This window comes from Chelonia mydas, chromosome 4, assembly GCF_015237465.2.
Source record: "Chelonia mydas isolate rCheMyd1 chromosome 4, rCheMyd1.pri.v2, whole genome shotgun sequence".
NCBI classification, from domain to species: Eukaryota; Metazoa; Chordata; order Testudines; family Cheloniidae; genus Chelonia; species Chelonia mydas.
The window spans coordinates 121043459-121068884 of NC_057852.1; the positions used below are offsets into that span (position 1 = coordinate 121043459).

The 25426-nt window shown below is 41.9% G+C and overlaps 1 protein-coding gene across 13 annotated transcripts in view; it reads right to left on the reverse strand.

The window, feature by feature from the left end:
* RGS12 (regulator of G protein signaling 12) overlaps positions 1-25426 on the reverse strand; it is a 186314-nt gene that overhangs the window by 112667 nt on the left and 48221 nt on the right. Inside the window, exon 1 of one of the 13 annotated variants that reach the window (XM_037898166.2) lies at positions 2065-2251. The exons of the other annotated variants lie outside the window; for them this stretch is intronic. Within the exon in view, the coding sequence (XP_037754094.1) occupies positions 2065-2130 (66 nt within the window). The 5' untranslated portion in view covers positions 2131-2251. Of the gene's footprint in view, positions 1-2064; positions 2252-25426 lie in introns of those variants that run through there. 13 annotated transcript variants of the gene reach the window in all.

Genomic DNA, 25426 nt, shown 5'->3' on the forward strand with positions numbered 1-25426 from the left:
AAGAGAAGCCTGAGAGAAAGGCAGAAGTGACAGAAATGACAGAGTCAAGATTAGTTTTGGCTGAACAAAAAATGAACGTCAGTGAGCAAAAAGAAAGAAGAAAGCAAAAAATCTGCTAAGCAACTAGGAAAAGGGAAAGCTCTCGTAGTAAATTTGGAGCAGGCAGAAAACACTGTTTGGCTAAAATATCTTCATGCTCCTTTACCTTATATCACTCTTTTCTCATTCTTCACTACAGACAAAGAAAATAACCATTTGCATGAAAAATGGAGCAAGAGAGTTTTGTTAGGAACATCCCATTTAATTCAAATGTCCTTAGTTATTGAAATAAAAAAATAAGATAGGTGGAAGAAACACAGACAATAATATACAAATAAAATTACTTTTAAAAAATGATTTTCAAACGTTTTCCATTAGCTGTCAACCAGTACTTTTTGGCAAGTTTTTGCCTGCTCCTAAGTAGTAAAAAGAGAACATACATTCCACTAGTAGAAAAGGAAAAAAGACTCCCATCCAATGCATTTTAATTAACTATATCAGCAGAAGACAAAATTTCTATTTATTCCTAGAATATATCCTAGCATATATACTCCTTTTGAATTTATACTTTACATAAACAATTCAAAGACTACACAACTGCAAAATTTGTTGAATACTAAGTTTTCCAATGTAACTCGTTTAGCAAAATGAAGAAGCCTAATTCAAATTGTTGTTGAGTGCCCTCTTCTGTCAACAAAAAATGCAAGTTTTACCAAGACTTTTGTGCACATATTTTCAAAGTTTAGATCCAAACAGACATTTGTTAAACAGAGAGCTAGTTTGAAAACAAATATTTTGTCCTCAAAGCCATATTTTAAACACTTAAAAGAAGTCTTTTGACTCCTTTAATTATAAATTGACTATTGAAATTAGCCTTTTTCATAATTCAAAAACATATTGTTGCTCGGTAAATACAACAGTTTTTTTGCAAAGTGCTGATCAATGTATAAAGTTTAAGCCATCTGAATTTCCTTGACAGATAAAATTGTTTAAAAAAAACAAACAAACCAGGAGTGAATGTTAATTGCATGTCCAGAATGAAAAAAGATTTCATACGTGAATTACAGCCCAATAGTAAAATTTAATTAAATTACACATAAGGAGGATATGATTAAGTGACAGATCACCCACACACATTAAGCCTCTTTGAGCTTCCTCCTACCCCCAAACTGAGTTTCAGAGATTCAGATTATTGCAGCCCCTGCACTAAAGGACTGCTCATTAGTAATGTAACTAGTGTACTCACTTCTCTTTTTAAGTCTAGCACTTCTAAAATACACATTTCCCTTTTCATTTTAAAAAACAGAGACTTTTCCTTAATCCTAAAATGAATCAGCAAAAAGAAGCTACAGTTTGAGACTTTCAAAAGCCAAAGCCTAGTAATATATATTGCCATTATCTGCAAAATGTGTGTGTTCCCACTAGCAAGAGATTAAGAAAAGAGAAAAAATGAAGCTCCAAAAAGTTTCAGAAGTTATATATTCTATAAACATTGTATAGAGTAAAAAGTTTTTATCTGGTAATTAATAATAAGCCATCGGTAATCTGAATTGTTGGCTGAATATCCAAACCAAAGAAAATCATCTAAACTATACACCTTGGAAACAACTGTGACAATTAACAGATACCTTTCTAAGTTTAAAAAGGCACCCTTATATCATGGATACAAGAGCATTACAGTTTGAAGAAAATAAAGTAACTGCCAATATGACAAAAAAGGAATAAAAACAAAATCCACTAGAGAAACATCTTTACAACTAGTGTACAGTTCCCACACTTGTAAAACTTAATGTTACTCAATCTATATTGAAAATACATCCATATAAACAGCATATTGATTAAATTCTCATTAGAGCTCATACAGAAAGTCAACTCATAAACACTTATAAACTTTGTTTTGTTAAAAGTCTAACTTCTTAGAAATACTTTGTATTGCATTAACAAAATTCCTTAGCTTTGAAAACTACCCTTTAAAGCATATTCCTGCCCTCTGTTCATTTTAGATAAACAAAACTTTATACTTACAGACACTTGAGTAAGAGTAAAAGCTTTCTCCATGTATAAATAGTGCCTGAGTAATGTTTCTCTCATTGTTAGGAAACAGTCCCCTTAACTTTACTGTTAAGCTCTTTCTGAAGTTGAACACATATTTACTTCTTGAGAGGCCAGTAAAATAAATGAAGCTTTCAACCTATTGTCCTTAATACTACCTCTCTCATTCTCCTCCTCCCCAGTGCATTCCCCGCCCTGACTAAGTACTGTTTCTGTATATATGCCTGTCTAAAGAACAAACTGCCTGCGCTCAATCTTTTAACACATTGTTTAGGCAAGTTATACATAATAATAAAGTTTCTGTCAAGATAACAAGATGCCACTGGAGAATCTTCTACTGCAAAACGCATTTAATGAAGGCCTAAGAGCCTCAGTTTTAACATGTATGTCCAAACTTGTTTAGGTATTAAGTCAAATATTTTCCCCTCCAAATTAAACATTTTGTTTTTAATAAATTCCTCTTAAATGAACATTATATGAATGAATCAGGTCATCAACTTGTATTTTAAATATTATGTTTCAGAAACAAACTAACCTTAACTTAAAAAGAACACTTAAAATTGGTATAACTAAGCTTAGAGAAACTTTCTTGCTTTCTGTTTCGGGGCATGCAGCTGCATGTTTCTTCATGATCGCAATCAGGTGTGCATATTACGCCATTTACTTCATCTTGCCTTTCTGCTCTCTGTCCTTCTGAGTAAGAAAAGTATTGAAATTTACAAGAATCCTGTTCCAGGTGAAGTATTCTTGTAAATTTCAATACCACACCTACTCATCAGAATGTAGCAGACAAGCAGGGCAGAGATACATGTGTAATATCATAAAGGAACCCAAACATGGTTTGCACAGCTAAGAAACTAGGATTTCATCTCTTTTTCAGCCTTTGGTTTGGAGACAGGCAGTAGGGAACGGGGTGGCGGTTTTTTCTGTATCAACAGAACAGATTAAATGTATTTGGTGATCTCAGAATAACTTCTAACTAACAGGTGTCCATACGGTAGAAACACCTCAGGTGGCACCTTTTTGGTATTCTCACTTGACAAACTAACTTGCAAATGGATTGTAGAGACTGAATGGCACCAGCTTTTAGCAGAAGCCCCATAAAGTCAAAAGTGAAGCAGAGTATCAGAACAGTATGAGGGAAGCTTGCACTGCTGTTGCCCATGCTATACATATCCTGTCAATAAACAGAAGAATTCCATCTCTAGAGATGGCAATCCAACACATTTAATAAGCTCTTAATTCATTAAAACATGCACCAAGCCTCTAGCAGTCTCACTCAGCAACATCATGTAGGGCAGAAGCTCAATCACCCACCTACAGGGTGGCCAATTAAAAGCCATGAGAAAAAGTCACATCATCCAGAAGCAGAAACAGCAGAGTGGGGAGGGAAGGGTTAGGGGAACACTAGGCCAGCAAGTGACTTCTTGCCCCATCCCTGGACCTGAACTACATTGATGATTCACTGACCAAAAAAACTTCATTAACGCAGGGTTAAGGTTGCCTGGTAATAATCCTGTCCCCTTCCAGAATGCTCATTTCAGAAAACCCAAACTTTTGAAAACCAGGAAATATGGGAAGATACATGCCTATGCAACCTTAACTCTGACCCACTGGAGCTGGCAGTAGCCACTGGGAATTATCCCTTTCCCGGACACTTGAGAGATCCAGTATGCCTCATTTCAGCACTGCTTTAAGTAGGTTGTGTTAGTAGCAGGGCACAGGTGTCTTCATTCTATGGGGACTGTCAGCAGTTAGCTGGGAAATGAGTGTGGACTGTCAGTTTTATGATGGTTATATGATATGATATGATAAAAGTATAGTTTTAGATGGCATTGTGTGCATAAAGGTGAAAGGGTTTGAAGTTTTAGCAGATATTGTGTTCTTTTAGTGAGGTAAGCTAAATATAAATGGGCAGCATATGTAATTAGCTCTTATTCAGTACAATGCAAAGGCAGCGTTATTGACATATTGGAGCATCACTCAAGGAGGGCAGAGTTAAGGGTGTGTGGACATGTACCTTAACTCTGTATTTCCTGGTTTTCAGAAGTTTGAGTTTTGCTGAATCCAACATTCTGGAAGGGGACAGGATATCACCAGACAACCTTAACTCTGCGTTAATGAAATTTTTCGTCAATTAACGTCCTAGATGGGCACCGTTGATAAGCATTAATGCTCATTTAGGCAGTTTCAGTTATCATGTAGGTTTGCAGGTTAGCCCTACTCCTCAAGAGATAGAGACTCTTGACAGTAGTAACAGCACCATGGGGGCCAGGAGCTTGCTTTTACCCAACTGCACTGCAGAACAAACTTCAATTAACAATTTATTTGAGGGGAGGGGCGTAAATTGGTTTGAATGCAGAGAAGGGGAAATATAGAGAGGACTCTGGGGAAAAGGTTAATAGTCACAATATAACAGCAATAAGTAAAGGCAAAGGAACTGGAGGGTAACAGAAAAGGGTCAATTAAACCAGGAAAGGAGGGGTGGGGAGGACTAAACCAGGGGTCTCAAAGTCCCAGCCCGCAGGCCATCTGCAGCCCGAAAACCTCCCCACTGCGGCCCATCGAGGAGAGACGCATGCAGACACGCTGCCAGCAATGTCTGCCGCAGGCACTACCCCAGACAGCTCCTACTGGCTGGGGGAAAGGGACAGAGATACCATCATTAGTCACCAGGCAGAGTCAGCCATGGAGGCAGCATCATTAGTTGCCGGGCAGAGTCAGCCATGGAGGCAATGTCATCTTTTTCCGCAATGAATATAAACAAGTCAAAATACCAGACACAACTATCTGATGCACACCTTGCTGCAATCCTGAAGGTTTCAACTGCTCAGCCACTGAGGCCAAACATCAACAAACTGACAGAACTGAAGCGTTGCCAGGTGTCCGGCAAACACTAAAAACTCTCTGGCAGATGAAGAATTGTATAAAGTCGTATGACAGTTTTATTATTTCTAAGAAATTCAAAATAAAACATACAATATACACATTTTCTTTTCTGAACACCATCTTCAGTGACATTATTGGCCCGCTGGAAGAATTTGAGGACTGGCATTGGCCCTAAGATAAACTGAGTTTGAGATCCCTGGCCTAAACAAACACTGAGTACAAAAAAGATTACAAAAACTGAGTGAGGTTAGAAGAAAATAATGAGTAAACAGGTATGATTAAAGGAAAAACATAAGACAAGCAGTAGTTCAAAACAAAAAAAAGAGCAGTAAGTAAATTAAAATCAGACAAGAGTTAAGATCTAAATAGGAAAAAATGAGAAATCACGAAATAAAAATAATTAACAAGGCAAACAGGCAAGGATTAATATAAAAATAGAAGAGCAAAAGTAAAGTACAAAAAAAAAATCTTGTGCTTCTTTCTTCCACTACTTTTATATCTTTAATGTTGTTTGTTTTGGGCCCAATCTTGTTCTGTGCTCACTACAGAGCACAGAACTCACTGCTGTGAGTAGCCATTAAGATTATTTGTGGAAATATGCTGTCATAAATATAAAGGGAAGGGTAAACCCCTTTAAAATCCCTCCTGGCCAGAGGAAAAATCCTCTCACCTGTAAAGGGTTAAGAAGCTAAAGGTAACCTCGCTGGCACCTGACCAAAATGACCAATGAAGAGACAAGATACTTTCCAAAGCTGGGAGGAGGGAGAGAAACAAAGGGTCTATCTCTCTCTGTCGGTATGCTGCTTTGCCGGGGATAGAACAGGAATGGAATCTTAGAACTTTTAGTAAGTAATCTAGCTAGGTATGTGTTAGATTATGATTTCTTTAAATGGCTGAGAAAAGAATTGTGCTGAATAGAATGACTATTTCTGTCTGTGTGTCTTTTTTGTAACTTAAGGTTTTGCCTAGAGGGATTCTCTATGTTTTGAATCTAATTACCCTGTAAGGTACCTACCATCCTGATTTTACAGGGGTGATTCCTTTATTCCTATTTACTTCTATTTCTATTAAAAGTCTTCTTGTAAGAAAACTGAATGCTTTTTCATTGTTCTCAGATCCAAGGGTTTGGGTCTGTGGTCACCTATGCAAATTGGTGAGGATTTTTACCAAACCTTTCCCAAGAAGTGGGGTGCAAAGGTTGGGAGGATTTTGGGGGGAAAGACGTGTCCAAACTACATTTCCCAGTAAACCCAGTTAGAGTTTGGTGGTGGCAGTGGTTATTCCAAGGACAAAAGATAAAATTAATTTGTACCTTGGGGAAGTTTTAACCTAAGCTGGTAAAAGTAAGCTTAGGAGGTTTTCATGCAGGTCCCCAAATCTGTACCCTAGAGTTCAGAGTGGGGGAGGAACCTTGACATATGCATTTTCAAAACGGGGCCTGTTTGAATGTAACAGTCTTACATGAGTGAATCAGCTTGCACACTTTTTGAGATTATATAAATAATAAATGTTAACATCAAATGCAGAATGGTATTTTTAAGGTAGGTAAAATTTGATGCCCATCAACTCTGTCTGCGTCCCTTTAATCTATTATTAAAAATTACAAAATATTTGCTGTATCAAAACAAACCTAGTAGTAACTATTAGAGTATACTGGTTAGCGATAACAGCCCTAACTCAGGAAATCACTTAAGCATGTGCTTAAGTCATTCCTATACAGAAAAGTACTTAAGCATCTACTAAAATCCAGTGGACTTAAATGGGCTTTAAACACATGCTCAGGTGTTTTCATGAATAGGGATGGCTTTCCAGAACTGGGCTTAAAGGAAAAAAACAGGAGTTACAGTTCTGTCAGAGTTTCTGACATAAACCTAGCTCCTCAAGATTTATCAGTCATTATTTTTTTATTTTGGTTTTACAAATTATTTATAATCAGTTCAGTCATTTTTATTTAGAAATTGGAAAAATACACTCATTATTTCGCATGTTGGATTTTTGAAACAATTTGTAGACTATAAGCTGCTTAACTTTCTAAAATGAAATTTTGCAAGGAATTACTTCCTCAAAGGGACTATTTGCTTCTAAACACACGCATACTGGAGAGGAGTACATGGCCATGCAGATGGTGTTGATGGGAGGACTTTGGCCTCCTCAACCCTGGGATGCTGTTCTGGGAAGGAGGACTGTGGGGGGAAAGATGTCATCCATCTGACCAACAAGGGAAATATTATCTTCAATTCGCCAACCTAGTGAGGAGACCTTTAAACTAGGTTCAAAGGGGACAGGTGATCAAAGCCCAGAGGTATGTATAAAAAGTTGTAAAAATTATGGACAGGTCAAGGGCAATAAACAAAAAAAAAAAAAAAAAAATCACAGAAGCCCTGACCTGTCCCTGACTTTTACTAAAAATATCCCTGACAAAATGGGAAGGGAGGAGGGTCCAGCACCCTCTCCTTCCTGCACCAGCTGGGAGCTACGGGGACCGCAGTGGCTGCGAGGGGTCCCCCTGCTGCCCTGTGGGGGGTCCCCGCTGCCCGCAAAAGCAAGGGAGCTGTGGGGGCTGGGCCTGCCAGCAGCAGAGGCAGGGGAGCTGCGGGGGGCCCCTGAGCAGCTCCAGCCTCCCTCTGCCACCACCACTAGGAGCTGGGGGGGGGGGTGCAGAAGGGGGACTGCCCATGGAGTCTAAGAGGCTGCAGGGGGTGCCCCTACCAGCGGTGGCGGCTGGGGAGCTGCGGGTGGCCCCCCAGCCACTGACCAGCTCTGCGGTCCCTTTGCCACCGCCAGCAACTGGGAGCTGCACCTACCCGCAGCCGCTAAGTAGCTCTGGGGTCCCTCTGCTGCTGCCACCGCCACCAGCGGCTCGGAGCTCGGGGAGGTGGTCCGGCTGCTCATAGCAGCTGAGCAACTGCAGGGGGTGCCCCTGCCAGCAGCAGGGGCTGGGGAGCTGTGGGGGAGCACCCCGCCCGCAGCCGCTGGGCAGCTCTGGGGTCCCTCAGCCGCTGCCAGCTGCTCACAGCGGCAGAGCCACTGGGCAGCTCAGGGGTCGCCGCCAGTTGGTCAGTTGCGGGGGTGTCCCACCACCCGCAGCTGCTAGGCAACTGCAAGAGGGTCACATGCCACTCATGGAGGCTGGGCTGCCGCCGGGTCCCCTGCTGCCGGCAGCAGCCAGTCAGTTGCGAGGGCCTCCAGTGTCATGGAGGTTGCTGGAAGTCATGGAATCCTTGAAATAATCTTAGCCTTACTAATCATCTTTCTTGCCATGCTAAAGACCACCTTAACAGAGAACTAGATCTTTTTGTGTGCGTATGTTTTAGCGGGGTGATGAATTACAATAGGCTGATAGAAGCATCAAGAAGAAAGCGGGCCGGGGGAGGGGGGGAGGCGAGAGGAGAGGTGCTTAGCATCCTAGATGTCTATACATAAAGGCAAGGATTATGGGGAATAAATAGGAAGAATTGGAAGCATTAGTATACCATTTAGTACATCACAGAGTTGGTGGAATAAATCTCATGACTGGAATACTGGTACAGAGACATATAGCTTCTGTATGAAGGACAGACAGGGGAAAAGGAAGGTGTTGAATTATACATTAAGAATATACATGGTTGTTCTGGGGTCCAGAAGGATATGAGAGCCAAACCAGTTGAAAGACTCTGAATGAAGATAAAGTGAGTGCAAGTGGGGGAAATAAGGGGTGACATGATGGTAGGAGTCTACTATAGACCACCAAATCAGGAAGAGGATGTGGATGAGGCATTTCTAGAACAAACAACAAAAATAGCCAAAACACAAGACCTGATAGTAATGGGTGACTAACTACCCAGATATCTGTTGGAAAAGTAATAAAGCAAAATACAAAATCTCCAATAGGTTCTTAGAATGTGTTGGTGACAACTTCTTGTTTCAGAAGGTAGAGGAAGTAACCAGAGGGGCAGCCATTTTAGGCTTGATTCAGACTAATAAAGAGGAATTAGTTGCGAAGTTGAAGGTGGAAGGCAACTTGGGTGAAAGTAATCCTGAAATGATGGTTTCATAATTCTAAGGAAAGAAAGGAATGAGCGCAGCAGAATGTGGACAATGGACTTCAAAAAACCAGACTTTAACAAACTCAGAAAACTAGTAGGTAAGATTCCATGGGCAGAAAACCTAACGGAAAAAGGAATTCAGGGAAGCTGTTAGTTTCTCAAAGAGACACTATTAAGAGCAAAAATGCAAAAGAAATATAGGAAGAATAGTAACCGATCCATATGGCACCATCAGGAGCTCTTTAATGACCTAAAAATCAAAAAGGAATCCCACAAAAAATGGAACCATGGACAAACTGCTAAAGAGAAGTACCAAAGAATAGCACAAGCATAGAAGGACAGGCACAATATGAGTTACACTTAGCAAGTGACAGAAAAGGCAGTTAGAAAAGGTTCTACAAATATATTAGAAGCAACAGAAAGACAAAGGAAAGTATAGTTTCACTACTTAGCAGGAAAGGAGAACTATAGATGACATCAAGAAGACTGAGGTGTTTAATGCATATTTTGATTGTCTTCACTAAAATGGTTAATTGTGACCGGATGCCTAATGCTATTAATATTAAGAACAAGAGGGACGGAACACAAACCAGAAAAGGGAAAGAACAGATTAAAGGATATTTAGATAAATTAGATGTATTCAAATTGGCAGGACCTGACAAAATTCACCCTAGGGAATTAAGGAACTAGCCAAACCAGGAGTGATTTTCTTTGAGAACTCATGTAGGACAGGTGCGGAGGTCCCAGAAGACTGGAGAAGGGCAAACATAACACCTGTCTTTAAATAGGGGAACAAAGGGGACCTGGGGAATTATAGACTAGTCAGCCTAATTTCAATATCTGTAAAGATACTGGAACAAATTATTAAAATAATCAATTTGTAAGCACCTAAAGGATAATAGGATAATAAGGAATAGCCAGTATGGATTTGTCAAGACCAAATCATACCAAACCAACTTAATTTTCTTCTTTGACAGGGATAATGGCCTAGTGGATGGGAGAAAGCAGCAGATATTGGATATATCTTGATTTTATCACTTTTGACACAGTCCCATGTGACATTCTCATAATCAAACTAGGGAAATACAGTCTAGATGAAGTTACTATAAGGTAGGTGCATAACTGTTTGGAAAAAAATACTCCATAACAATGGTTTACTATCAAACTGGAAGGACAATTCTATTGTGTACCTGCAGAAGTCTATGCTGGGTCCAGTTCTAGTCAACATTTTAATTAATTACTTGAATAATGGAGTAGAGAGTATACTTAACAAATTTGTGGAAGACACCAAGCTGGGAAGGGTTACAAGCACTTTGGAGGATAGGATTAGAATTAAAAATTATCTTGATAAACTAGAGAATTAGTCTGAAATCAGCAAGTTGAAATTCAATAATGACAAATGCAAAGTACTAAACTTAGGAAGGAAAACTCAAATGCTCAAATACAAAATGGGGAATAACTGGCTAGGTGGCAGTACTGCTGAAAAGAATAGGGGATCACAAATTGAACAAGAATCAATTACATGATCTAGTTGTGAAAAAGATTAATATCATTCTGGGGTCATCATAGCCAGAGTGTAATATGTAAGACACAGAAGGTAACTGTCCTGCTCTACTTGGCACTGGTGAGCTGGAGCCCTATGGCCAGTTCTGGGTGACAGTGTTAGGGGGCTTATTCCTTCACCCACTTACTTCCCTGGTCCTTCTCGCATGAACAGAGAACAACAAACCCGAAGTACAAAGGTGCAAACAATTCGATGTTTATTGGGGTGAACTTCCAGCAAGCATGATTCCAGTTTCCTTCCTTAGTGTCCCCCTTCCCAGCTCTGACACCACAGAGCCTTATACCTGTGTCCCTGTTCCCATTCCTGCCCTTAGCCAAACATGATTCCAATTTCCCCACCCCCATTCCCTGTTCCCATTTCCCCCTTTAGCAAAACATGATTCCAATTTCCCCACCCCCATTCCGTTCCCATTTCCCGCACCCCCCCCACTTCCTGATTGACTGCAGACTATTTAGTAAAACTTGAGTTCTGCTTAGCTATACCTTAACCAATCATTTTACTGAAATTTAACTAACCAATCCTAACATATTGTAACATGATTATTTAACCAATTATATCCCACCACCTTAATTAGTTTACACCCAGCAAAATTAATTATACAGCAGACAGAAGCAATCTCAGAACCAGACAGAGATTATGCAGACAAACAATAGGGAAATGGGGACTACAGTGATAGAACAAACACACAAATGAGGATTTCACATCCCAGCTATTGATAAGTGAGTTCTTGCCAGACAGGATGCTATCAAACTAAGTTTCCTTTTACATCTTCTAGGCGCTTCCCTTTCTCTGGAGGCGATAGGCATTATCAGGACAGGATTGTATTCTTAACAGCCCCATAGCACCTTATTTCAATGTGACTAGTTTGGAATGTGAGGATGTGACCATTCGCTTCCCATCTTATGGCTGCCTCTGTTGCTTAGCCAGAGGCCTTAGCCTAAGAACAGGGCCTCAGACTGTCACAGTAAGAGAAGGCTCTTACACCGGCAAGACAGTGATTTTGATTCTTTGTTTTATACCTCTATAACTAGCCAAGTGATAAGAATACACCTAAATTCTTAGAGTATAGGCCTTTACAGACAGGCCTGAATATCTATATCCTAACAGACACACCTTCACAAGCGAATCCAGAGGAGAAAAACAAAAATTAAAAAAGGTTTAATAAGTAAATAAATGGGCATGTTTACTCTTGAGAAAAGAAGACTGAAGAGGGGACCTCATAGCAGTCTTCAAATACATTATCAAGAGGATGGTGATCAATTGTTCTCTTTATCCAGTGAAGGTAGGACAAGAAGTAATCAGCTTCATCTGTAGGAATGAAGACTTAAGTTATAAAGTAGAAAAAACTTTCTAACTGCAAGGATAGTTAAGCACTGGAATAAGCTTCCAAGGGAGGCTGTGGAATTCCCATAATTGGAGGCTTTTAAAAACAAGTTAGACAAAAATATCTGTCAGGGGAAGTCTAGGTATACTTGATCCTTCCTCAGTGTGGGGGGCTGGAGTAGATGATCTCTCAAGATCCCTTCCAGTCCTACATTTCTATGAAACATATCATTTTATGTACATTTCTATCCTCATTAAATCTGTTATTATGTCACTCCAGGGAGCCTTTATATGTTTCAATATAGGATGACTTCCAAAGAAGGGATACTAGAAGGAACACATTTAGGCTTGGTTCAAGAATATGGATTGGAGACAATGCATTGAGAGGCCTACAAAAAAGCTGTACAGAGGTCAGTCTTAAGCTAAAGAGGGAAGTAATTTTTTGGGACAATTTGTAATGCAGGCAGGAGGGGAGGAGAGAAAAAACAAAGCAAATAATGTAGATATGTTTCAGAGTAGCAGCCGTATTAGTCTGTATACGCAAAAAGAAAAGGAGTACTTGTGACACCTTAGAGACTAACCAATTTATTTGAGCATAAGCTTTCGTGAGCTACAGCTCACTTCATCAGATGCATTCAGACTCTTGACCTACATGATTAGTCCTTAACTAATTTTACTTCAATTGATTGTGTTGCACCAATTGAAGTGTAACACCAACAGACCCCAGTTGTCAGGGGGCGGGATCGAACTTGGGAGCTCTGGAGCTTAGTGCATGAGCTCACAGCAGTTTTATAGGGATAGCTTTTTATAAACATGGCTTTTAGCTCATGCAGTAGAGGCTCATGCACTGAACTCCAGAGGTCTCAGGTTCAATCCCACCCACCAATGACCAGGGTCTGTTGATGTTACAGAAGTACCACCCACTGAGTTCACATTAGCCACCCTCAGTCAGTTTAAAATTTTGCCCTGCATCTACACTGTGGCTGCCTTACAGCATCTGAGATTTAGGCAGTAGTCTGTCACAGATGTCATTTTTGATATCAGAGATTCACTAATTCACTAGCTAGAGTCTCCTCTTCCTCTTCTGCCAAGCTCCCTTCAGCCACTGCACATGCTTCTCTCCAGTAAACTACTGGCCATGTCTCATTCCCTCTACACTATTTTAAACCAGCAATCCAACTCTAGACTTCCAGCTGCAAGTTGCCATTTGATGAGCCACTAGTTTTATCTATCTGCTTAATAACTAAATCCTGATCCTGACAACCCACATGAATACTCCCACTGACTATTTTTCACTCCTTATAAAACTCCTAGGCCAATCAAGTGATGTCAGAGTGAGATGGATTCTATTCAGGCTTCAACAAAGTTAAGTATATTTCAAAATCTTTACTGTCAAATATGCACAGCCGAAGAAAAACACAGATCAACTCTCAAATTCCATGTTGAGTTTTCAAACTTGATTATTAGAAGAAAAATAATTTTATTTGTAAATTGGGTAGAGTTGTTCTAGAAGTCATTGAAAAAACAACAAACAGAAACAGAAAACCTAACCGTTAAGGCTAAGAAGTATCAAATAGGCCTAAACAGAGTGACTTACCTTGGACACCAGGTGGGTCAAGGAACTATCAACCCCCTACAGGCCAAAGTGGATGCTATCCAAAAATGGCCTGTCACAAAGTCAAAGAAACAGGTCCAATCCTCCTTAGGCTTGGCCAGATATTACAGGCGATTTGTACTGCAATACAGCCAAATCACTGCCCCACTGACAGACCTAACCAAAAAGAAACAGCCAAATGCCATTCCGTGGACCGAAGAGTGTCAGAAGGCCTTTAACCAGCTTAAAGCGACACTCATGTCTGACCCTGTGCTAAGGGCCCCAGACTTTGACAAACCGTTCCTAGTAACCACAGACGCGTCCGAGCGTGGTGTGGGAGCAGTTTTAATGCAGGAAGGACCGAATCAAGAATTCCACCCTGTAGTGTTTCTCAGCAAGAAGTTGTCTGAGAGGGAAAGCAACTGGTCAGTCAGTGCAAAAGAATGTTACGCCACTGTCTACGCTCTGGAAAAGCTACGCCCATATGTTTGGGGATGGCGTTTCCACCTGCAAACCGACCATGCTGCGCTACAGTGGCTTCATACTGCCACAGGAAATAACAAAAAACTTATTCGGAGGAGATTAACTGCCCAAGATTTTGATTTTGACATCCAGAACATCTCAGGAGCTTCTAAAAAAGTGGCTGATGCACTCTCCCATGAAAGCTTCCCAGAATCAACTGGTTAAAATCGTCCTTGAGATGTGGAAAATATTGTTAGTCTTTATATACTTGGTAGTATATTTAGAGGTGCATGTGTCTTATTAACTCTGTTTTCTCCTAGAGCTCCAGGAAGAAATCACAGCCAGCGTTTCACCCTATCTGTGATTTGGGGGGTGTGTCATCAATATAAAGGGAAGGGTAAACACCTTTAAAATCCCTCCTGGCCAGAGGAAAAACCCTTTTACCTGTAAAGGGTTAAGAAGCTAGGATAACCTCGCTGGCACCTGACCAAAATGACCAATGAGGAGACAAGATACTTTCAAAGCTGGAGGGGGGGAGAAACAAAGGCTCTCTGTCTGTCTGTGTGATGCTTTTGCCGGGAACAGAAAAGGAATGGAGTCTTAGAACTTAGTAAGTAATCTAGCTAGATATGCGTTAGATTCCGTTTTGTTTAAATGGCTGATAAAATAAGCTGTGCTGAATGGAATGTATATTCCTGTTTTTGTGTCTTTTTGTAACTTAAGGTTTTGCCTAGAGGAATTCTCTATGTTTTGAATCTGATTACCCTGTAAGGTATTTATCATCCTGATTTTACAGAGGTGATTCTTTTGTTTTTTTTCTTCAATTAAAATTCTTCTTTTAAGAACCTGATTGCTTTTTCATTGTTCTTAAGATCCAAGGGTTTGGGTCTGTGTTCACCTATGCAAACTGGTGAGGATTTTTATCAAGCCTTCCCCAGGAAAGGGGGTGTAGGGTTTGGGGAGGATTCTGGGGGGGAAAGACGTTTCCAAGCGGGCTCTTTCCCGGTTATATATTTGTTAGACGCTTGGTGGTGGCAGCAATACAGTCCAAGGGCAAAAGGTAAAATAGTTTGTACCTTGGGGAATTTTTAACCTAAGCTGGTAAAAATAAGCTTAGGGGGTTTTCATGCAGGTTCCCACATCTGTACCCTAGAGTTCAGAGTGGGGAAGGAAACTTGTGCCACTTTTTTCACTGTCACTTTTCAAGGGTAAGAAAAAAAAACTATTTACATCAGACATAAAGGCATTGTATAATTTTTTTATTGACAATATCTTAGGTTAACTTACATAATGTACCGAGGGCTAATCATTCATGAGGAGTGCTATGAGCTTATACTCATGCCTATAAAACCGTATATTCTTTACCCATGTTAAAGTCCAATTTAGTAACCCAATCAATAATTAAAAGCTGAAACTTTATTACAAGTTACATAACCATAAAATATTTTTATACAGTATTTTTCATAAAAAGGGCTAGAACATTTATCAGATTAACTCTATAAAGTCTTGGGGTGAAAACCTAGCTTCCAAGTCAATGGGAGTTTTTCTATTGACTTTGATAGGGGCAGAATTTCACTCAGCATGTACAAGTCTAGTACAAGTATAAAGGGGAACGTGATGCAGGAAAGCAGATTACAGTAAAAGGAGTGTTGTATACATAGCTGACTAATGTACTATTCCAAAAGGAATCTATAATATGCTGAAGAAATTCTTACTAGTACATTTTCACGTGCCTAAATTTTTCTTTAGATTATACTGCTCGCTCTATGTTAGTGTCTTGTCTTTTGTCTTAAGCTAGATATGGCAACTAGTTTAAAGGAAGCACATTTAGAGGAAACTAAGTAGAGGAAACTTTTTTATAGGGCTTTCAAGCAATTAAAAATGAATCGTGATTAATCATGCAATTAATTGTGCTGTTAAACAATAATTGAATACCATTTATTTAAATATTGTGGATGTTTTCTACATTTTCAAATATATTGATTTCAATTACAACACAGAATATGAAGTGTACAGTGCTCACTGTATATTTATTTTTATTACAAATATTTCCACTGTAAAAAACAAAATAAATAGTATTTTTCAGTTCCCCTCAAAAAAGTACTGTAATGCAATCTCTTTACCATGAAAGTTTAACTTACAAATTTAGAATTAAGTACAATAAAAAACTGCATTCAAAAATAAAACTACGTAAAACTTTAGAGCCTACAAATCCACTCTGTCCTACTTCTTGTTCAGTGAATCGCTAAGACAAACAAGTTTATTTACATTTGCAGGAGATAATGCTGCCCGCTTCTTTGTTTACAATAAGAAAATGAGTACTTTTGGCACCTTAGAGACTAATCAATTTATTTGAGCATAAGTATTCGTGAGCTACAGCTCACTTCATCGGATGAAGTGAGCTGTAGCTCACGAAAGCTTATGCTCAAATAAATTGGTTAGTCTCTAAGGTGCCACAAATACTCATTTTCTTTTTGCGAATACAGACTAACACGGCTGTTACTCTGAAACCTTTGTTTACAATGTCACCTGAAAGTGAGAACAGGCTTTCGCATGGCGTTGTTGTAGCCAGCATTGTAAAATATTTACATGCCAGATGCGCTAAAAATTTGTATGTCTCTCCATACTTCAACCATGATTCCAGAGGACATGTGTCCATGTTGATAATGGGTTCTGCTCGATAACAATCCAAAGCAGTGCGGACCGACATGTTCACTTTCATCATCTTAGTCAGATGCCGCCAGCAGAAGGCTGATTTTTTTTTTTTGGTGGTTCAGATTCTGTAGTTTCCGCATCAGAGTGTTGCTTTTTTAAGACTTCTGAAAGCACGCTCCACACCTCATCCCTGAGATTTTGGAAGGCATTCTTAAACCTTGCGTCAACTGTTGTAGCTATCTTTAGAAATCTCACATTGGTTACTTCTTTGTGTTTTGTCAAATCAGCAGTGAAAGTGTTCTTAAAATGAACATGTGCTGGGTCATCATCAGAGACTGCTATAACATGAAATATATGGCAGAATGTGGGTAAAACAGAGCAGGGGACATACCATTCTCCCCCAAGGAGTTCAGTCAAAAATTTAATTAACATTTTTTTTAAACGAGCGTCATCAGTATGGAAGCATGTCCTCTGGAACGGTGGCCGAAGCATGAAGGGGCATACAAATCTTTAACATATCTGGCACATACCTTGTAATACCGGCTACAAAAGTGCCCTGCAAATGCCTGTTCTCACTTTCTTGTGACATTGTAAGTAAGAAGCGGGCAACATTATCTCCAGTAAATGTAAACAAACTTGTTTGTCTTAGCGGTTGGCTGAACAAAAAGTAGGACTAAGTGGGCTCGTAGGCTCTCAAGTTTTACATTGTTTTGTTTTTGAGTGCAGTTATGTAACCCCAAAAAAAAAAAATCTACATTTGTAAGTTGCACTTTCATGATAAAGAGATTTCACTGTAGTACTTGTATGAGGTGAATTGAAAAATACTATTTCTTTTGTTTATATTATTTTTATTACAAATATTTGCTGTGTAAAAATGATAAAGTGAGCACTATACACTTGGTATTCTGTGTTGTAATTGAAATCAATATATTTTAAAATGTAGAAAAACATCCAAAAATATTTAATACATTTCAATTGGTATTCTGTTGCTTAACAGTAGGATTAATTTTTTTAATCATGATTAATTTTTTTGAGTTAATCGTCTGAGTTAACTGCGATTAATCGACAGTCCTACTTTTTTATTAACTTCCTTAATTTGTGTATCTGATGAGTGCATTAGTTGGCTTCTCAAATGTATATTATTGCGCTGCTTAAACTGGACTCTTAGCCATGTGTTCAGCTTTTGTTCCAAAGCAACTGACATTTTGAATCTTGTCTGTATTTTACAATTTTTCTTCTTGATGGTGAACATATAGTTTGTCTTATCTTGTATTTGGAAAGATTATTTTTAGTTGTGATATAAATCAAAGAGAAATGTCCTTTTCTTCAGGATCTCAGCTTTGGCCATTTCTTTCCTGTGGTAAATGGCTCAATCTTACAACCTGTAAGCCCATTCCTGCAAGATGAGGAGTGCCAGTTGAGGGCACCCATCACCTTGCAAGGGGTGAGCATTTGAGTTTAAGATATTTAAAGAACACTAATTTTAAGGTTACTTTCACTAAACTTGGGACGTTTGACCAGCTGTTAAGTCTTGGGAATTCCGCTGCCCGCCCGCCCCCCCCCCCCCACACACACACAGCATGAATCTATGGGGTAGGGTGGGTAGCATAGGGGGAGGACTCACAGGGCTGCATTTGAGATGCAGGGAGGGGAGAGGTGGCCTACAGTTCATAGATAATCAGAAAGATGGAGGATAGGAGAGGGTAGTTTTTCAAGATTTAATGGGCAATGATTGAAACCTATTAAAAATAATTTTTAAAAGACAACTAAATTTTTTTTTTTAAAGACAATAGGCCAGGATTAAAAACAAAGTAACAAAAGACAGTGGCAGTTAACAGAACAAGAGTTAATGTTTAATTAACTTCCACTGTTTTTAATTACTGTGTATTTAATCTTGGTTGTCCCCCTGTATTCTCCCTTCACAGTCCATCAAGGGGGTACTCACTTTTGGGATCCCAGCTCCTAGCCATCACCTCTCTTGGGAGGAGACCTGCATCTCTGTTCCTCTTGACTGGAGTTTACCCAGGCTGCAGAGTTCCCTGCCTACACTGCGAAACTGTCAGCAAGCCAGACTGCCTAAACAGGCCAGCGTCTACACTTTGTTTTCTCTTCTAAGGCTTATTAATAGAATAATTGCCAGCAGTTATAAGTTACACACAGGTCTCTCTAACCAAAACATATTTATTCTTAAGGTGAAAGCATTAGAGAAAATATATTAAAAACAATAAAAGAACCTACTCACATGCTAGTAAGCTCACCACAAATCGCACACCCACACACCCCTGCTCCAGCAGGGTCTCTAATAAGAATCAGTCCTTCAAACCCCACCAAGGGATTTTTCTGTAGTTACAAGTTCATATAGGTTAATGTTTTCTTTATACAGCCTGGGTTTCTGATCTTCAGATTCCAGGAACAGGTGATCAGTACACAATGATCCCTTCCTCGGGGCGTTTTCAAAAGGCTCGGGGTGGGGAATTAAGAGGGAGGGAAATTTGCATTCCACTACCTCTAGATATTCCCCAAGAAATCCACTTCACATGTATTGTCTCAAGAGTCCATTACTGTCTGTCACACTGTTTAATATAATCTTGTAATCATTCAGGCCCACAATAATACATAACACCTATGACTCTTAGACTTTAAGCTTAGAAGGGACCATCATGATCATCTAGTCTGACCTCCTGCATACTGCAGGCCACAGAACCTCACCCACTCCTTAGACCCCAAACCTCTGGTTGAGTTACTGAAGTCCTCAAATCATGCTTAAAGACTTCAGGTTACAGAGAATTCACCATTTACACTAGTATAAACCTGAAAGTGACCTGTGCCTCACACTGCCGAGGAAGGTGAACCCCCCGCCCGCCCACACACACACACACACGATCTGAGGCAATCTGCCCTGGGGGAAACCTCCTTCCTGACCCCAAATATGGCAATCAATTAGACCCTGAGCATGTCGTAGAGACCCACCAGGCAGATACCTGGGAACTGTAGTAACGCAGAGCTTTCCCCATCTAGTGTCCCATCTCCAGCAGTTGGGGATTTTCGCTACAGGCAGTCACCAGTGGGCCACATGCCATCATAGGCAGTCCCACCATACCATCCCTCATAAACTTATCAAGCTCAGTCTTGAAGCCAGTCAGGTTTTTTGCCCCCACTACTCCCCTTGGAAGGCTGTTCCAGAATTTCACTCCTCTGATGGTTAGAAATCTTCATCTAATTTAATACAATTGACTCCAAAGATACTTAAACTTAATTCAATAAGGATTTCCAAGGATATTGCCAAATCTGTCAAACTGACTTTTTTTCATTTTATTTCAAACAGTTATCTATTTTTGTTGTTTAATAATTTCTTCTCAATCTCTGCTTGCTGGCTATGCCTATTATACCTCTTACCCAATCACCTCCTTGTCCCCATTTCTCCCACCCAGTCCTTCCACACCACAATTCCCACATAACCACACCATTGATCCATCAAAGAACCACTCCTTCATACACAAGTAGCTCCAGATCTCAGGAGGAATCTTGAGGCTGTGAAAGTGTACCTGAGCTTAGTTGTAGCTGCTACAACTACTAATGCCATTACACCTAGGGGAATTCTGCATCATTGCGCATGCAAAATTTGTGCAGAAATTCTTGGGTTTTGTGCAGCATTTCCTTTTCCTCCACAGAAATGGGCTGTAGAGCTGCTGGCCACCACTAGGGACCGCTGGACCCAGCAGAGCACAGCTCACAAGTAGAAGACACTGCCAGGGGGAAGGAGAGGGAGCCATAGGTGCCAACTCCGTGGGTGCTCTGGGGCTGGAGCACCCAAGGGGAAAAATTGGTGGGTGCTCTGCACCCACCAGCAGCTCCCCGCCCTGCCCCTCCCGTTCCAGCTCACCTCCGCCTCCGCTCTGCCTCCTCCCCTGAGTGCACCGTGTGCCCGCATTTTCCCCCTAGCTCCCAGTGCTTGCACTGCAAAACAGCTGTTTTGCACGGCAAGCGCTGGGAGGGAGGAGGGCAACGCAGCATGCTCAGGGAAGAGGCAGGGCTGGGGCAGGGATTTGGGGAAGGGGTCCAATAGGGGCAGGGAAGGGGTGGAGACTTTGGGGAAGGGGTTGGATTAGGGGTGGGGCAGGGGCAGGGAAAGTCAGGGCAGGGCTGGGGTGGGAGGAGCAAGCACCCACCGGCACTAGGGAAAGTTGGCGCCTATGGAGGGAGCTGGAGGGTTCCTGGCAGGTGCAGTTCTCAGCGTGCTCTGAAGGAAAGAGGCAGCATGCAGGAAACTCCATACAAGCCCAAGACCCAGCATAAGGCTGTTTCTCCCTCTGGATCCCTGGGCTCTGAGGGAGAGGGGGTACAAGTGTCTGGACTGGTGCAGCGACACCAGGTTCAGGTGCAGCAGGTTGCCGTAGTTCTGGGACAGCAGATCCGGCCAAAGAGGTAGCTGCAACAGGGTGGCTACCGAAAGACTCAGCAGCATGTCGAATCAGTGTTGACGAGCCTATGAGGACAACAGATGCTCTGTCTTGCTTCACCTTCAGCAACACCTTGTGGATCAGCGGGAAGGCGTATCAGCGCTCCTGACCACAGAATCAGGAAGGCCGACAGGGAGCCCTTGTCCCTGCCCTGCAGAGAACAGAACACGTGACACTTTCTGTTCTGCCTGGACGCAAACAGGTCCACCTGGGGAGTCCCCAACCTGTGGAAGATTAGGCTGACCACCTCCAGATGAAGCGACCATTAGTGGCGAGACAAGAAGGTCCTGCTGAGGCGATCCACTAGGATGTTCCTGGTTCCAGGCAGGTGGGCGGCCACCAGATGAATGGCATGCCACACACAAAAGTCTCAGAGGCTGAGCGCCTCCCGACAAAGGGCTGAAGACATGGCATCGTCCTGCCTGTTGATGTAATACATTGCGGCTGTATTGTCTGTCAGGACCTGTACCACGTGCCATTCAGGTGGGGCAAGAAAGCCTGACAGGCCAGGCAAACCACTCTGAAGTCCCTGACGTTGATATGAAAGGCCAGATCGCTGTGTAGCCAGCGGCCCTGGGTGTTGAGCTTGCCCAGATGTGACACATCCGAGACCAGGGTGAGCGATGGAGACATGGTCACGAAGGAAACCTCCTGCAGCACCAACTTGGGATCCAGCCACCAGTCCAAGGACAGGAGGATGTGGTTCGGCACCATGACCACTTGATCCAGGGTGTGCCTGCTGGGGATATAGACCAAGACCAACCAGACCTGCAGAGGCCGTAGATGAAGTTAGACATGGCTGACCACATACGTGCATGTGGCCATGTGACCCATTGGTTGCAGGCACGTGTGGGCTGTAGTGAGCAGATGGCTCTCTACATGGACGATCAAGTCTGACATGGAAAGAAGGATCAAGCTTCTGGAAGGAAGACCCTGGCTTGCGTGGAGTCGAGAACCACTCCAATAAACTCTATGCATTGGACTGGCATTAACATGGACTTCTCTGTGTTTATTAACAGGCCCAGATCGTTGCAGATGGACCACACCAGATCGAGGTTCCATTGCACCTGCGCTGGAGACCTGCCCTTGATGAGCCAGTTGTCGAGATATGGGAAGATCTGGACTCCTCGATGTCTCAGGTAAGCCACTACCGGTGCCACGCATTTTGTGAACACCTTGGGGGCCGAGGACAGGCCAAAGAGTAGCGCTGTGAACTGGAAGTGGCACCCAGTCACTATGAAACGCAGGAAACGCCTGTGGTCCGGAAATATGGAGACATGAAAGTAAGCGTCCTTTAAGTCGAAAGCGGCATACCAGTCCCTTGGATTCAGGGAAGGAATGATGGAGGCCAGGGAGACCATGCGGAACTTCAACTTCTTGAGAGATTTGTTGAGGCCACACAGGTCCAGGATGGATCTGAGGCCCCCTTTGGCCTTTGGGATTAGGAAGTAGAATCCTCTTCCCACCATGTTCCGAGGAACTTCCTCAACAGCCCCCAAGCCCAGGAGCTTCTCAACCTCCTGAACAAGGAGTTGCTCGTGAGAAGGGTCCCTGAAGACAGACGGGAAAATGGGGGGGCGGGAAGGATGGGCAGCCAAGAACTGTAGGGTATAGCCCCAAGGTACTATGTCCAAGACCCAGTGGTCAGACGTAACCTGCGACCAGGCCAAGCGGTAGGGGGAGAGGCAGTTGAGGAAAAGGCAGGTAGGATCTGGTTGACTTACTGGGGCGTCGCTCTCAGGCGCACCCTCAAAATGATTTCTTCTGGCCCCCTGGCTGGGTTGGTGAGTGGGAGGAAGAAGGGTGATGACAACTAAAACTAGCGTCCCTTCTCATTGTAGATCCCTGACGGGGATGCCAGGGTTTGGCGGCGACAGTGGCCTGAAAAGCTTCCTGGCTGATTGCAGCGTGTGTATGCCCAACGAGCGAAGGGTAGTCCTAGTATCCTTCATCCCATGTAGCCTAGCATTTGTTTGATTCGAGAACAGACCAACTCCATCAAAGGGGAGGTCCTCGAAGGAGGTCTGCATCTCCTGGGAGAGGGCCGCTGTTTGCACCCAGGAGCTGCATCGCATGACCACCGCCAATGTGATCATCCTTGCCGTCGAGTCCACCGTGTCCCATGCCATTTGCAGGGAACATCGGGCCACTGCAGTACCCTCCTCCAGCAGGGTGCCAAACTCTTGGGCCAGACCTTCAGGGAGGGATTCCTGGAATTTTTTAAGGCCATCCCAGAGATTAAAATTGTACCACTTGATGGCTCGCCGCCCGAAATTGCAGGCTGGCGGCTGAATAAATTTTTCTCCCAAATAAATTGAGTTTTTTTGGCCTCTTTGTTTTTGGGAGTTGAGGAGGTGGGGACCTGCTTGTCTTTCTCGTTGGCCGCAGACACAACCAGCAAGCCCCGGCACAAAACCTTCGGCCGGCACAAATAACTTTTCTCTCAGTCCGTTTTGAGGTGGGAGGGATGGAGGAGGAGGTCTGCCACAAGGCCTTGGCTATTTTGAGGACCCCCTCTTGTACAGGCAGACACAACCAGCCCCCTTTCTTGTTATCCCATTAAAAATCAAATTTCTAGGTGTCTTTTTGTGAAGACCTGACTGCTAAAATATTGCTAGCAATTACTGTACATAATGCTTCGACAGAATTTGTCTCTGATTTGTAAGGAGACAATGGACTATATTCTGCCCTTTGTGAATGACTGCAACTCCCAGGACCCAGAATTGTCAAAAAAGGTTTGGACTACAGCCATATGTTTGGTATTTTATACATCATTTTCTGTAACACTACATAGTCTTGGAATTATTGTGCATTTACTTGGCTCCCTCCCTACCTCTTTTTCCCTCTCTGCAAGTTTATAGTAATCTTGTTTAAAATATCTGCCAGTAAAGATATCATCTAAGGGGTAAATTCTACAAGTCAAAGTTGGAATATAAAAATTTACCACTTCTGACAATGCATAAACTGGTTTCTGCAAGTAAGCAGGCACCTATGATATTACACAGTTCTGACCTCGTAAGAATATTGTTTATTCATGTTTAAATCTCTGAATGACTTTTTTTTTTAAAGGAAGAGGCAGAATATTTTCAAATTAATTATAACAGTAAACATACAATATTTTACATTTAAATCGCTCCTTTAACAACAGGGAATCCCAAAGGAATCATACAACCACATTTGGGGAAGGAAACCAGGCAGACAATTGGTACATAGCACCAGTGCATAATGGCCTGAGAGAGGAAATGTTACTCAAACACACTGGAAAAAACTCATATGCCTACAGAATCGGCTAACAAAAACTCAGTTGATTAAACTGACTGAGCTACATTCAAAATACCCACGTACAAGAAACTACATGGAATACAACTTATCCTGCTCATCAGTACTGAAGACTATATTCTGTTCTACTTTATTAGAAACAATGGTTATTTGGTGATTATAATACTGAATTATAGTGCTGCAGTAATGCTACTATATTTAGAACTGGACAGGTCCATTCCAAACACTTTTTTTTTCCCGTTTACTTATGACATTTTTCAAATTACTGCCTGGGCTAATATTTCTCACACTGGGTCTCCACTCAGATTATTTTGCTTTGATGTTTAAAGGACAGCCTACCATTTTAAACTTCTAAGTATATGCTTAAAAAAAAAATCACATTCTTTTAAAACTTCAGACTGGGATATAGATATGTTCTCAATAAGGAATATTTGCTTTTTTCTTTCTTCAAAATATTTGAGATATGTGGGGAGAGAGAAATAAAGTAATGAATAATTGGACTATAGGGTCACACAGTTCATGGCTTCTGTAGGCTGAGCACTCATTGCATCCCTCCAATTCCTGATTCCCCTTTTTTCTCACCCCCACGCTCAAGGCTCCATTTGCGCACCCCCAACTCCCCACCCATGCCTGGGGCTTCATGTGCCCCAATTCCTCCTTCTTCCTACACCCATGCTGGGGAACCATGTGCTCTCCCAATTTCCTTGCCCCCAAACCAGGATCCCCCATTTTTCCCTTCATGCCAGGGGCTTTGTGTTCCTTCTCATTCCTTCCTCCCCCCATGCCAAAGGCTCTGTGTCTCGATCTTTTTTCTCCCACCTCTGAAGTACCTTTCTTACTTCCAAATTGGAAGAGACAGGTAGATTAGTTGGTGTCCCATCTTTCTCTCCCCTCACCCCACCATGGAGCAGCCTTTGGGGAGACAGCACTATAAGAGAGGAAGGAATGAAGCCTCCTTCAACCTCCTCTCCCTCTAGCTCCCCTTGCTGATTGAGCATCTGTTCCATAGTAGTTAGGCAGCTCTCAACACTATATTTGTTGCTTCCACAGATCCTGTATCACTGGCAAAATTACTAAAATATCA